Raw genomic sequence first — 14,030 nt, forward strand, 5'->3', positions numbered from 1 at the left:
CAGCATAGAGAATTTCCATATCCTTTCTTTGACCATGAAAGATGGTTTTGGATGTCTTGTCACTGTTAAGGAAAAAGACTGGTAAATGTCTGAATGTTCTCTATTTCCTTCTCTCCTTACCAAGACTTTTTACCATCTTCACATTTCCTCAACTTACTCTAAAGCTTTTGCGTAATTTAGTTGGTCAGAGTAGTTGTTCCCGTAGCATCACCATTAATATCTCTAAGATACATTATATATCCATCATTTGAAACAAGCCCTTTAATTAATATATTTAACATGTAGCTTATTGATTAAAGCTATTGCCTTCAGTAATTCCTTGGTACCAAAAAACTGTGAACTGTCATTTGTTTATGGTTGTTGCATTAGAAAACAATGTTATAATAGAAACGACTCCGGCAATTCCTGACCCAACTAATTATTTCAAGCGTTTATACTCTAAACCGCTCAATAATGTTCTTACAAAACATTTGAACTTGATTTTATTTGCTGAAAACCTAAAACCTATTTATTCTAATTCCACTAAAGCAGAAATCCAAGCAAAGAAAAGCCAATGCAAACACCTTTATTTCTCTGAAGACACTTCTCCCTTCTCAGATAAAACAACCAAAAGAGAGGATTTTCAGTAGTTTTTGTGAGCAGAGAATTAATGATGCTTCAAGTGTTTCATAAAACGCCGTATTCCCAGCACTGGTTTTATGAGTATGGTACACACATCTGGGCTCAACATAGAAACAACAAACACCAGTTAGGCAGCCAGGTCATTTTGTTGAGCTGAACAATTGGGGTAAAATGAATGGAAAGAATCAGCTTATTAAATCAAATTTGGATCTTATGAAAACTCGGTTCCTCTTTGTTAGGAGGCCTTTACAAAGCATGTAATGTAATTTTCATATTTCAAGAATCTCAAGTAGCTTTTAAGACGTTAGAATGTGGATGGATATAAGCTGTTCTTGTGGGACAGGCCCTTAATGGAAAACCTTTCTGTTCTTCTCCAGTGGTCAAAGCATCTCGATTCTACAGTAATACTAGAGACCATATGATTCGATGATATTTTACAATATGTTTTGGGAAAAAGAAACAGTAGCAATCTAGATTACCAAGGAGCTCATTGTTCAAGTTTCTAGCTGGTAAGGAAAAATAGTTGGAGTGTTAAGCCACATAACGAGTGGCTGACTTGATCCTAGACCAGGACTTGTTTTTTTGAACCTTCTCTCTGGATATGATAGCAACGTCTAAAGGGAGACATATATGGACTAGGAAGGCGAAGACTGAAAAAATAAAGGCAAACAGAGATACCTGGTAAGACATAAAAAAGGAAGTATGATATAGTGGAAAAGTATCACTTAATAACAAGTATGACTTTTGGCAAATTATTTTTTTCTGTGCCCATTTTTTTCATCTATAAAATGAGTATAATATTACAAATGATATTGTTATATATAGATATTGTGCATAAAAGTTTCTGACATACAATAATACCTCAATAGATGGCAACAGCAATTATTCTTATTTCTGTACTCATGTTGATTTCTCAGTTTCAGCAGAATATGTTTAGTAAAATGCCCTCATATTACTCTGGTAAATCATTATATGTTCCAGATCCACTGTCTAGAAATTCTTTTTTTTTTGCCACGCCTCACAGCATGCAGGATGCTAGTTCTTGGACCAGGGATTGAACCTGTGCCCCCTGCAGTGGAAGCGCAGAGCCCTAACTACTGGACCGCCAGGGAAGTCCCTTTTTTTCTTCTTTTTTTTTCCCGATGTGGACCATTTTTAAAGTCTTTATTGAATTTGTTCTTCTGTTTTATGTCTTGGTGTTTTGGCCGTGAGGCATGTGGGATCTTAGCTCCCTGCCAGGGATCGAACCTGCACCCCCTGCATTGGAAGGTGAAGCCTTAACCACTGGACCACCGGGGAAGTCCCTAGAAATTCTTAAGTAAACACATACACATACTAACACAGTGCAGGCAGTTATAAAGAGGTGAATCAAAGATAATTTAAGTGAAAAGAATACACTACAAAACTACAATCTCACTATGATTATATCTATTAAGATTACGCATGCTTATAGATAATGGAACACAAAAAATAAAAAATTAATTATGTGTTAAGGTGGTAGAGTTATATGACTTCTATTTTTTTAAAAACAATTGTTATAATTATGGGAAATATAGTAAAAATAAGAGGGAATAAAGGAAACTTAAAAAAAAAGAAAAACAAAATTCAGATTCCTTCATCAAACGCTCTCCTTCTACTTTAGCCTCTGACTTATCTCTCACTACTTTCAACTATTGCCCCTTAGCTCTAGCTACACTGTGAAGTCCCTACATGTCCCTTCTATGCCTTCGCTTATATCATATCTCTTAAAGGATCCCTGCCCTTTCTGCCAGTGTAAATTCCATGCGTTTTCAAGGCTTGATAATGATTCATTTCCTCCCAGAAATCTTTTCTAATTGACCCCCTCCACAGTAACCTTTCTCTTGAAATCTTCATGCCTTTCCCACAACTAAGATCTGACCTGAAGAATAACTGAATTGCAAGTCACTCCAAATTGTGACTTAAGAAGAGTGATTTAGGCCCTTATGAATTACAACATAAAAAGAACATTAAATATTTTGGATGGAATGGTCCTTCTTATAGTTTTGTTTTATTGAACTAAAAAAACCCTTTAAAGATGTTCATAGGCTCAGTCAAAATCCTGGTCCTCTTCATTCTAACCCTATTCTATAACAACTGAATTCCTTAGTCCCTAAATTCCCTGCAGTGGGGTTTCTCTGTTACACAGCCTTTAAGCGGAGGAGGAGATAACATATGAGATATGCACCAAGAGTCTCTAGCCTTCTTCTCAAGCTTTAGTGGGGAAGTGAGCCATCAGTGATGGGTGGGATGAAGAGCAAAGGTTACTGGGAGTCAGAACACACAGATTCAAATACTGAGTCTGCAACTTACGATGTCATGTTAGGCAAATAGCTTAACCTAAGACTCAAATTCCTTTTAATAGTAAAGTAAAATATAAAGTTCCCTCTGCACAGGACAGAAATCTGGATGAATAAATCAGATAGTATGATTGAACATGTTTGGTACTGTCAAGTAATCTTCGTATGTTATTTAGTTATTTTCACAGATGGTTAAAGGGTTAGAATTTTAAATCAAAGAATATTGAGAACCATGGAGGCAACTAGTAGAAATAAGATATCAATGTACTAAACATGTGAAAACTGAAGAATAATTTAAAACTAAAGAGTGCTAGGTACCTTTCTGATAACACATTATAACAGTAGCCCATTCCTTTATTTCTATGGTTTTTAGACATTTTTGAAAGTGCTTTCATTCATAAAATTATTTTCTAAATTTTCAGCATCTCTATAGATGGGCTTTACATTTAAGGATCTAAAAGCCTTTGTTAAGTTTATTATAAGAAGAAAAGAGAAGCTCAAATAAAAGGAAATAACTTTTCTAAGGTGAATGAGGAATCAGCCAGGAAAAACTCCAGTCTTAAGCACAGGCGTACATTGACTTTATGTGCTGTAGAATCCCAAATTTATTAGCCATTTTCTCCTTTTAGTAAGTACCTTTTGACTTTCAATAAAACAGAAATTTTATTTAAAAGGCAGGCTGAGTGTGTATTTTGTTGGCACTTTTCACCGACACATATTATGACAACTGTACGAAGTAGTTTACACACTCCAGCCTCATGTTCTACTTCATGCCCTACTCCTTAACAGCCTTAAACTTGTAAGCTAGGAGCTCCAACAATGTGTCAGACAAATTTTATTAATTAACAAGAAAAGTAAACCTGGGTCTAGAGATGATTATTACTGGATCACCAATAAGAACAGATTTGACGTTTTACAGCCTGGGACGCCTCTGCTTTTACCTTCCCACAGGTAAATGTCAGCTTTCATTTGGCCTCGATGGGAAAGTAGTTATCGGCATAATTCCCCTAATGCCCCGTCAGGTGTAATGTAATCTTACCGTTGCAAATCTGTTAGAACGCTTTTCTCTTCTTTTATACTGTAACCAACACAAAAAATGGCTTCCTAAGTGACATTAACTCCAAGCTCCGGTTCAGTGCCAAAGGGAGTTAGCTCACCTGCCAATTATATCTTGACGTAGAAATTACAGGGGCATTGAAATAAGCCAGTTTAAAAACCCAATCATCCAGAGAGAAGGCTTTACACCAGCAGGAAAGGGCAGGTAATGTCTTTCCTCAAGTTAAATTGACCTGGTTTCTACGCCTGCTAATCAATCCTAAATACACAGTTTCTAGGCAGGAAACCATTTCATTTGTCATTTATTAAAGGAGGCTCCCCCTGACTGGGTTCCAAGTCAACAAGGGCTCACAAATCTCTCTCCCGGAACTGTACTTCCTGGTTCAGGCTGGTTCTGAATGGAATCAGATCCTGTGGCTAAGTAATCAGTACACTAAATAATCATGGAGACCGGAGGTTTGTCAAGGCAAAGTTGTGATGCTCTACTCTTAGCTCTTTATTCTTTTCTTGAGCCAACAATATCTGATATGATAATAATCCAGAGCAAAGGGCATGGGGCTTTCTCCCAGAGGGTCAGGAAGAGGAGAAATCAGCTACCTAGAGAAATTTCCAGGGGAAGTTAGTTTATTAAAGGTGAATTTTGGAGAATTGGTTGGATTTAGATAAGCAGAAAATATAGGAGAGCATTATTAGGCTGGAAAAATGGCCTTAACTAGTATATGGAAGAGGAAATGTGTACGTTAAGTTTTGAGACGAGTAATCTGGCTAGAGCAAAAATGTATAGAAGAAAAACTGAAGATATGACTTTGAATTTCTAGCTATAAAACCTGAAAGGGGAAACTCGGGATTCAGGACAAAGCATGGGTAGACTAGCAGATGAATTATCTATCCTAAAAGTACTTTTTGGTTCGTGGGCCACTCTACACTTTGCAAATGATAAGAGCCGTGGTCAGCAACTTTCTGGAGGCTTTATTCTACATCTTTGTTAATTCACTCCCTTCTTCAATTCCACAGAACAGGAGGACTGAGGCTACCCACACTCCCTCTATCTTTTGTCTGCTGTGGCATGAAGTGACCAGACTAAGTTTGTGAACAGAGACATGGCTGAATATGACCTCAGGAAACAGCCCATAGACAGGCAAGAAAACGGATGGACGGTTGGGAGGAAGAGTGGTGCAGGTCCTCCCTATTCATGAAAACTTCCTCTCACATTTCAGATCCACGCAAGTTTTACAAGTAAGCAGAATGGACAGTCTTAAATCCCCAAATATCAACCTAGCTGCTTGTCTTCCTATCATTTTACTTAATTTGGTCCTTAGGTCTTTTCCATTTTCAAAAAAGTCCCTTATAAAATGCAAATACTCCCCCGAAAGGAGTTATGGTTTAAAAATTAGTTACCACTTTACTATCTAATAGTTAAAACAGCTTCAGTGTTCTAGAAAAAAATTAGAATATATTTCTCCTCCCAAAGATTCTCTAATCTATAATCAAATATATTCGATAAATAGCTCCCTCTTGTAAATTCACAATGCAGATTAGCACTGAAAAGGCATTAAGAAGTCCAGTAGTAAAAAAAAATTTAAGTATTTTCAAACCTCTTTAACTACTAAACCCTATTTCCCCTACAGAACACATATATTTTAAGATAGAATTTTTAAAAACAAGCTTAAAAAACACAAAATTAAAATAAATCAATGATTAATAATAGGGCACAGAAGAGACCATTAGGGTGGGATGCATTAGGAAAACAAAGACATCTTTTCTACTTTATAACTTTGTTCAAAAACATCATGTCATTGGTTACAGATTCCTCGTTTAAAAGACAGACCCTAATGTAAGGATGCATGACCTCCTCTTTAATTATTTGTCCCTTTCCGAACAATGTTAATATTAATTTAGGCCCATTCCTAAAGCATTATGAGTTCTCTCTACCACTCATTCCCACACTGTGACCACAAGTAGAATGAAGCAGAAAGCTAAACATAGCACAGGATTTTTAAGTCTTTCTCCACTATGTAAAGTAGTTAAGAGTTTGGAATTAAAGAATTTGGTGAATGACTAACCATCTTTTTTAAACGATCATTTTTGTGCTACTGATATCAAAACCAACTTAACTTACCAGCTCTGCAATTCAGCAAAAGCTTGTTTCATTTTCTTAATGGAAGCATCCATCTCTTCTTTAACTACAACTCGATATCGTGCAAGAGACACTGTGCAGCGCTGGAGGTCTTTCACAGATTTTTCAATATTAGAACCTTGAAAAAACCCCAATAAAAAAAGGAGCACAGGTGACTTGAAAGCTGGATCTGAACACCTAAGCATGTAACGTAACAAATGTCACATGGACTAAGAATACTTCCTAAATGGCCACACTCCTCAACAAAAAACTAATGTTTTCATAGATTTTTTTTTTTTAAGTAAGTATTATAGACAAGATGGAGTAATAGGAATCGGATTTACCCTCCTGTCTTAAAAAACTTCAGACACACACAAAATATACGAAACAGTGGTTTTCAGACAATGAACAATAGGCAGAGTACTTCTCACCCACTACCCCCCACCCCCCTGCGAAGAAAACAGACACAAAAGAAGTGAGGACTGTGACTGCCCCAACTTACTGCCATAAGAGAGTTTCCAGGCTGCAATGCAAGGAGGAGAAATCCGAAACTGAGCCTGGAAGTCTCCCTGAATTGAGGGGACAGAGTTGAGAATTCAGTGAGGCCAAGGTGGCTAGAATTCTCAGGGCAGAATACTGGAGAGGAGAAAGCTACACAAAAATGAAAAAATTGTACAAAGACCTACAGAGGATTCTGAGTGCATGGGTGTGCAGAAACTACCCGATGTTTCGGGTAAAAGAACCACTGGAAAGCAGCAGGGGGAATAATCCTCAGAGCTTACCCAGACCAGGAGTAGTTCATGTTCATACCAGCCAGAGTGGGGTACCAGGTAGAGTACTTAGAAGGGTACTGCCTCAGTAATTAGCTCTAGACTAAAGGTTGCTCTATTTCCATCTAACAAAGCTTAAAAAAGCAAGCTTCAGATTGTTTCCAAGTAACAGTCCCAGAATAAATCACAAGAATATTTAAAGAAATACAAAAATATCTAGCAATCAACAAAGAGAAATTCACAATGTCTGGCATCCAATAAAAAATTACTAGAGGCAGAAAAATATGACTGATCCATAATGAAGAGAAAAATCAATGAATAGAAACAGGTGCAGAAATGACACAGATGTAGAATCAAGTAGATAGGACATCAAAGGAGCTAATATAATCAGATACCATATGTTCAAGAAGGTAGAGGAAAAGCCTAAGCACGTTAAGGAGAGACATAGAAGATATTTAAAAAGACCCCGACTGAACCTCTACAGATGAAAAAAAAAAAACCAAAACACACAATGTCTGAGATGAAAACTACACTGGATTGGATTAACAGCAGATTAAAAACTATTAAAGAAAAAAAGATTAATAAATTTGAAGACGTCAATTTTAGAAACTATCCAAAATGAAATGAAACACAGAGAGAAAAAAACTAAAAGAAAACCTATGTCAGTAGGTACCAAATTTTCAAAACTCTCTAAATAACAGGATTTAGTGGAATACAATTCACCATGCAGACATTACAAAACTGATAAAGTTCTTTCTCGGTAGTACAGTTTGAAGCATTGTATGTGGGTAAGCCAACACTGGAGATAAAGATGAAATACATTTACCTACCCAACACATTTTAACCAGTTTCTGAGAGTTCTGTTAACCTTTTTATATTCACCAATGTCAAAATTATTACAACTGGTAGTTGGAATAACTGATCTAACAAATGTATAATGTGCCAAGATACAGATTTTCAATTTTTTATTTAAATCCTTCCTCATCTCAACTTGATTTCTTTAACATCTACCTAAAAGCTTTCAAGCCCTGTGCCTTCAGTTTTGCTTGACTAAACAGTCTCAGACTTGCCTTTCTGCACCAAGTTGAGGACTATATTAGAAAGATGAAAAAGGAGAGCCTCGCTAATTAAGTTTGGCTCATGTGGAATAAATAATTCAATAAAGAGCTACAGGTTACAAGTGTCTTTTACATTTCTCTGTTTCATTTGTTCAGGTGAGTGGACTGCCATGCTTAGATGTATGGCAGAAGGGCTATTATCTCAATCTGTTTAATTATTGGCTGATTATTTAAATAACTATTATAGTTTAAAAGAAAAGCAAATGGCTACCATCAGTCAATGCTAAGTAAATGCTTAAGAGAAAATGACCTTGTTTAAAGCTATAGTCTTACAGGTATCAGTAAGAGCATGAAGTTGTGAAGAGAAATTAAAATATTTCTTCAAAGTGTCATTTCAGAGATGGCAGAGCTTTCTACTGTTGAGTCAACCAGGACATAAAAGTGAAGGAAATAGCACAGAAATGTTGCAGTAAAGCAAATAAAACAAACACGTTAATGTTAGCAGAAAAGTCATCCTGGCATCCTTGACTTTCGCTCACAAAAACGATCCCCATTATTGTAGCAAGACTGTACAGCATCTAAACTACTATCAGACTCCAACTGTGTACACAAAACAGGGAAAGGGTGGGTAGACACTGCCTGGAAAACAGAAAAAGTATTACCTGCTGCCCATTCTGAAACCTTACCTATGAGAACAAAGATAATTTGCCCTCTTGAGCTAAAAACACAGATTTTATTGTTTTCTCTCAAAGGAAGGCCTCTGACTTACCTAGCTTTTTGTTGGTGGAAGAGAGTGGAACACCTTCCATTCCTAGATTTGAAAGCTGAGGTCCTATGGCAGGTCTTGAGAGAGATTTGGCAGCATTTCTATTCTGTTGAGAATTCTGAGCAGAGTGCACAGTCAAAGGCCTGGACTCAAAATCAGAGACACCATTCTCCAGCATGGATCCTGTCAAAGGAAGCGGCCAGTATATTAGAGCACAATTTAGGGGTCAATCAAGCAGTCTAAAATATACACAAAGAAAAAAGGTAAAAATGCGCCAAAACGATGCCTCTTTAAAGGTTGTGAACAGAATCAACTGACAAAATAGAACAAAGAGCAGAGTCAGTGAGGCTATGAGTGTTATCTGGCTTAGCCCTAAAAGGCATCCTAACTGAAGAGGAGGGTGCTTTGTGAACCCATCTCCAGACAGGCTAGCTCATTCCCTGTACCTTGGTAACTTCCTTGTAGTTCTGGGCACAAGAAAGTGAAGAGAGTCATTATCACCACCTTCTGACAAGCTTCTGTAAGTTATGTCGAGGAAAAGATTTTTACACTGTCCCAGGGAAAGAAGGGTTTTAAAAGCTTTAGGAAATAGAAAGGGCAAAGCGTTAGGAAATGAGAGGAAAGCTAGTTCAGAAGAAAATGAAAGCCATTGACTATCTTTGGTTTGTTTGAGGTGCTATGTTTTTCTCTAAGTCTTTGTGTGTGTGTGCATGTGAACTAATCAACAAAAGAACATCTGAAAAGTACAGCATAATTTTAAAATTGGCATTACATTTATAAAGCCAGCAGCCAGCAGAACTGGATTAACAAACAAGTAATTAAAAAGCCTATCTTAAAAAATATATTCCCAATATCTTCCCAGCACTCATCAAAATGGTTAATGAAACAAAATGTACAAGATACCTGAATTTACAAATAAAACTAACCTTAATTCTTTACTAAAAAACAAATGTGGGACTAAAAAAACCAACAGTCTACTTCTAATGAAAGCCATGGGATTACAGTTATGCTTATATATTCCTCATTGCGTTGGGTTTTAGAATAATAATATCAACATCAACTCATCATCATCATTTTCCTTAATAAGTGTGAAATTAAAAAAACACCTTAAGGTCATGTTCTGTAATCTCTAAGTACTACGGGACTATTAAATTAGAAGATTTCCATAAGGCTGATTTAGACTAAAATTAAAATATGAGACAATGGAACAAGAATTATATTTTTCTAGGCCTTTGATAATTACAAAATGTGACTCTTTCACATGAGAGGTAACAAAACTAAAAAGTAAAAGACTAACTAGATTTAATTTATTGATTGGTTTCTCAACCAGGAAGCCCCTGTATTTTTCAATAGAATGGAACTTTTCAAAGACCTGTTGTTAATGTACTCACCTGTTCTATCCAGCATATCTTGTGTGGCAGACTCAGGATCCTCCAATTCTCTGGCATCTATTGAAAGTGCCTCCATACCTTCACTGAGTGAGTCCACAGATTCAGTATCATTGATGGCACCGTTGACATGGTAACCATTAATACCACCTTTCTCTGAGGAAGGCGCAGACTGTTCCTCTTGAATGGAAACCAGTTTATTGGAATCTGGGATACTGTTACTTGGTTCTGCTGCAGGTTTTGGTTTGCTTTTCTTCTTTTTGTTCTAATGGTTATTAAAGATTTGAAAAAAAGAAAAGAAAAAGAACACCCCCCACAATCCAGAGAGGTAACTCCAGCTACCCAAAGGCAACCAATGTTACCAACTTCTCATTTGCTCTTCCAGAAACTGAACACATTTTTGTATATGTTCAAGTACTGACTAACATAACTATGTAAGATACTTTGGATAAACTCAGACACATAAAAATAAAATATTAAAGCATGGCAAAACCCACCATAAGAAAGATCAAAAGATAAATTAAAAAATGTGGGGGCTTCCCCGGTGGCGTAGTGGTTGGGAGTCCGCCTGCCAATGCAGGGGACACGGGTTCGTGCTCCGGTCCGGGAGGATCCCACATGCCGCGGAGCGGCTGGGCCCGTGAGCCATGGTCGCTGGGCCTGCGCGTCCGGAGCCTGTGCTCCGCAACAGGAGAGGCCACAGCAGTGAGAGGCTCGCGTACCGCAAAAAAAAAAAAAAGTGGGAAAAAATGTGTAATATATACAAAGAGCTAAATATAAAGAGAGAGCTCTAACAAAAAACAAACAAAACAATAACCCGACAGAAAAAGTGGTGTAGGATATAAACATGTGGAATGAAGTGAAACTTCAGTCTAATAAAGACAAATTAAATCTGCACTGCAGAGGATGCTGCATCAGAAATCTGTCTCCCCACCTAGACAACAATTACACTGGCAGAATCTGTCTAACTATTTTGGAACTCTGGAGTCTATTGAAGGCTTATAATTTCCAGGAGAAGACTTGGATGGTAAATTGTGGTTAATTTCAGGCAATTTCAGTTCTGAGCTCAGTAGCAGATTCTCACCCTCCCACCCCCAGCTAGGGAACAGGCAGCTGTGCACCTGTTCTTGGAACAGCTGGCACGTAGCTTGCTGAAGCGAGGGTAGTCAAAAAGGAACCTGTCCTTCAAATATCTGGGATCTGTGTTGTGATCACTGACTGCTGCTTTTGATTACAAAGGTAGAGACAAAGAGGTAGGCAACCACTGTTGTTGTACCTCCTCCCACTGTTGCAAGCCCCTACCCCTCTGGCTGAAGTGACCTTCAGGGGAATTAAAGGGGTGGTCCCCTTCCTCCCCACTTCATTTTTCTTTATTCCCTTTTGGGAGCCGGACATCAAAGACTAGGACGTTCAAAAACAACTTCATATACAGAAAAAATTTCAAAGTAACCAATGCATGCCCAGGGAAAGGCTTAGAAAAGACCTGAGAAGACCTTAAGTTTACACCTTAGGCTGACCCTTGGTTCAGAGACAGCTTACAACAATTTAAAAATATAATAATAACAAAAACCAGCAAATCTGGAGAAAGGGGGAGAATCTGATTTCCAGAGTGATCAAATTATTAGATTCAAATGTCTAGTTTTCAACAAAAAAATCACAAGGCACACAAAGAAACAAGCAAGTGTGGCCAATACAAAGGAAAAAAATAAATCAACAGGGCTTCCCTGGTGGCACAGTGGTTGAGAGTCCGCCTGCCAATGCAGGGGACACGGGTTCGTGCCCCAGTCTGGGAAGATCCCACATGCCGCGGAGCGGCTGGGCCCGTGAGCCATGGCCGCTGAGCCTGCGCATCTGGAGCCTGTGCTCTGCAACGGGAGAGGCCACAACAGTGAGAGGCCCCTGTACCGCAAAAAAAATAAATAAATAAAATTTAAAAATAAATCAACAGAAACTTTCCCTAAAAACGACCTGTTGGGAGATATATTAAAGAATTTATTTAGTTTTTCATCCAAAGATTCACTTTAATTATGTAAACTTGGATTCGTAATATGTTCCTAAGCTAGCAGTTTCTGTAATGAGAATTTTTTTTTCCTCAAATGCCTAGTGCATTTTTTGTTTTGTTTTTGTTTTTAATTTAAAGACTTTAAAACAACAGTCTTAAAGATGCTCAGAGAAATAAAGGAAGATGTGGGAAAAGTCAAGAAAACAAAGTATGAACAAAATGGAAATATTAGAAAACCTAAAAAGAAATCAAAAGAGAAATTCTGGAGCTGAAGAGTATGATAACTTAAATTTTTAAAAAATCACTAAAGGGATTATTCAAAGGCAGAAGAAAGAATCAGGGAATTTGAAGATAGCACAATTGAAATTATTGAGTCTGAGGATGAGAAAGAAAAGACTGAAGAAAAGTGAACAGAGCCTAAGGGACCTGTGGGGCTCTATCAAGCAAACCAACATAGCATCGTGTAAACTGGAGAAGGGGAGGAGGGAAAGGGAAGAATGTTTGAAGAAATAATGGCTGAAAACTTCCCATATCTGGTGAAAGACATGACTGTAAACATCCAAGAAGCTTAATGAACTCCAAGAGACAGTGAGACACACTGTAATCAAACTTTCAAAAGATAGAGAATCTTGGGCTTCCCTGGTGGCGCAGTGGTTGGGAGTCCGCCTGCCGATGCAGGGGACGCGGGTTCGTGCCCCGGTCTGGGAGGATCCTGCATGCCACGGAGCGGCTGGGCCCATGGGTCGTGGCCACTGGGCCTGCGTGTCCGGAGCCTGTGCTCCGCGACGGGAAAGGCCGCAGCGGTGGGGGGCCCACGTACCGCAAAAAAAAAAAAAAAAAAAAAAAAAAGATAGAGAATCTTGAAAGCAATAGAGAAGCTACTTGTCACACACAAGAGATCATCAGTGAGATTATGAGCAGATTTCTCATCAGAAACTTTGGAGGCAAGAAGGCAGATATAATCAAAGCGCTAAAAAAAAAAACACCTGTCAACCCAGAATCCTATATGTGGCAAAACTGTCTTTCAAAACTGAGGGGTAAATTAAGACATTCACAGATAAACAAAAGCTGAGGGAGTTCATAACCACCAGACCTGCCCTGCTGGAAATGCTCAAGGGAGTCCTGTAACATGAAATGAAAGAACACTAGATGGTAATTTGAAGGCATATGGAGAAATAAAGAACTTGATAAAGGTAAAATACATGAGCAATTACAAAAGCTAGTATTATTGTAACAATGTTTTGTAACTGTACTTTTTGTTTTCTACATGATTTTAAAAGACTAATACATAAATAAAAACAACCAACTATCAGTTTAAAACCTAATATTACTGCAACTTTGGTTTGTAACTCCAGATCTTGTTCTCTACATAATTTAAGAGACTAATGCATTTAAAAGAATTATTAGTTTATATTTTTGGGCACACAATGTATAAAGATGTAATTTTGTGACATCAACAACCAAAAAGGGTGGGGATGGAGCTGTAAAGGAGCAAAAATTTTGTATGTTATTGAAGTTAAGTTGGTATAAATTCAATTAGAGTGTTATAACTTTAGGATGTTAAATGGAGTCCCCATGGTAACCATAAAGAAAATAGCTACAGCTTATACACAAAAGGAAACGAGACAGGAATTTAACCATTTCACTACAAAAAACTGATTAAACACACAAAAATACAGTAATGTAGAAAATGAGGGACAAAAAATCTAAAATCATTGAAAACAAACAGCACAATGAAAGAAGTCCCTCCTTATAGTCATTACTTTAAATGCAAATGGATTAAACTCTATAATTGAAAGACTGAGAATGGCAGAATGGATAAAAACACACTATCTAACTATAGGCTGCCTACAAGAGACTCACTTTATATTCAAAATCACAAATAGATTGAAAGTGAAAGAATGGAAAAATATATTCCATGCAAATAGCAACCAA

At 37.5% G+C, this 14,030-nt stretch overlaps 1 protein-coding gene across 2 annotated transcripts in view; it reads right to left on the bottom strand.

Annotated features, from left to right (window-relative positions):
- The window catches only part of SPATS2 (spermatogenesis associated serine rich 2), a 138,935-nt gene that overhangs the window by 18,646 nt on the left and 106,259 nt on the right, over window positions 1-14,030 (bottom strand). For both annotated transcript variants that reach the window (XR_009565512.2, XM_030835165.2), the window contains exons 6-8: window positions 10,097-10,358; window positions 8,709-8,888; window positions 6,115-6,250 (exon numbers count right to left, since the gene is read on the bottom strand). Coding sequence is in view for 1 of the 2 variants with exons in the window: in XM_030835165.2 (XP_030691025.1) it covers window positions 6,115-6,250; window positions 8,709-8,888; window positions 10,097-10,358 (578 nt within the window). In the remaining variant the exon portion in view is untranslated. The remainder of the gene's footprint in view (window positions 1-6,114; window positions 6,251-8,708; window positions 8,889-10,096; window positions 10,359-14,030) is intronic.

This window comes from Globicephala melas, chromosome 10, assembly GCF_963455315.2.
Source record: "Globicephala melas chromosome 10, mGloMel1.2, whole genome shotgun sequence".
Classification (NCBI taxonomy): domain Eukaryota; kingdom Metazoa; phylum Chordata; class Mammalia; order Artiodactyla; family Delphinidae; genus Globicephala; species Globicephala melas.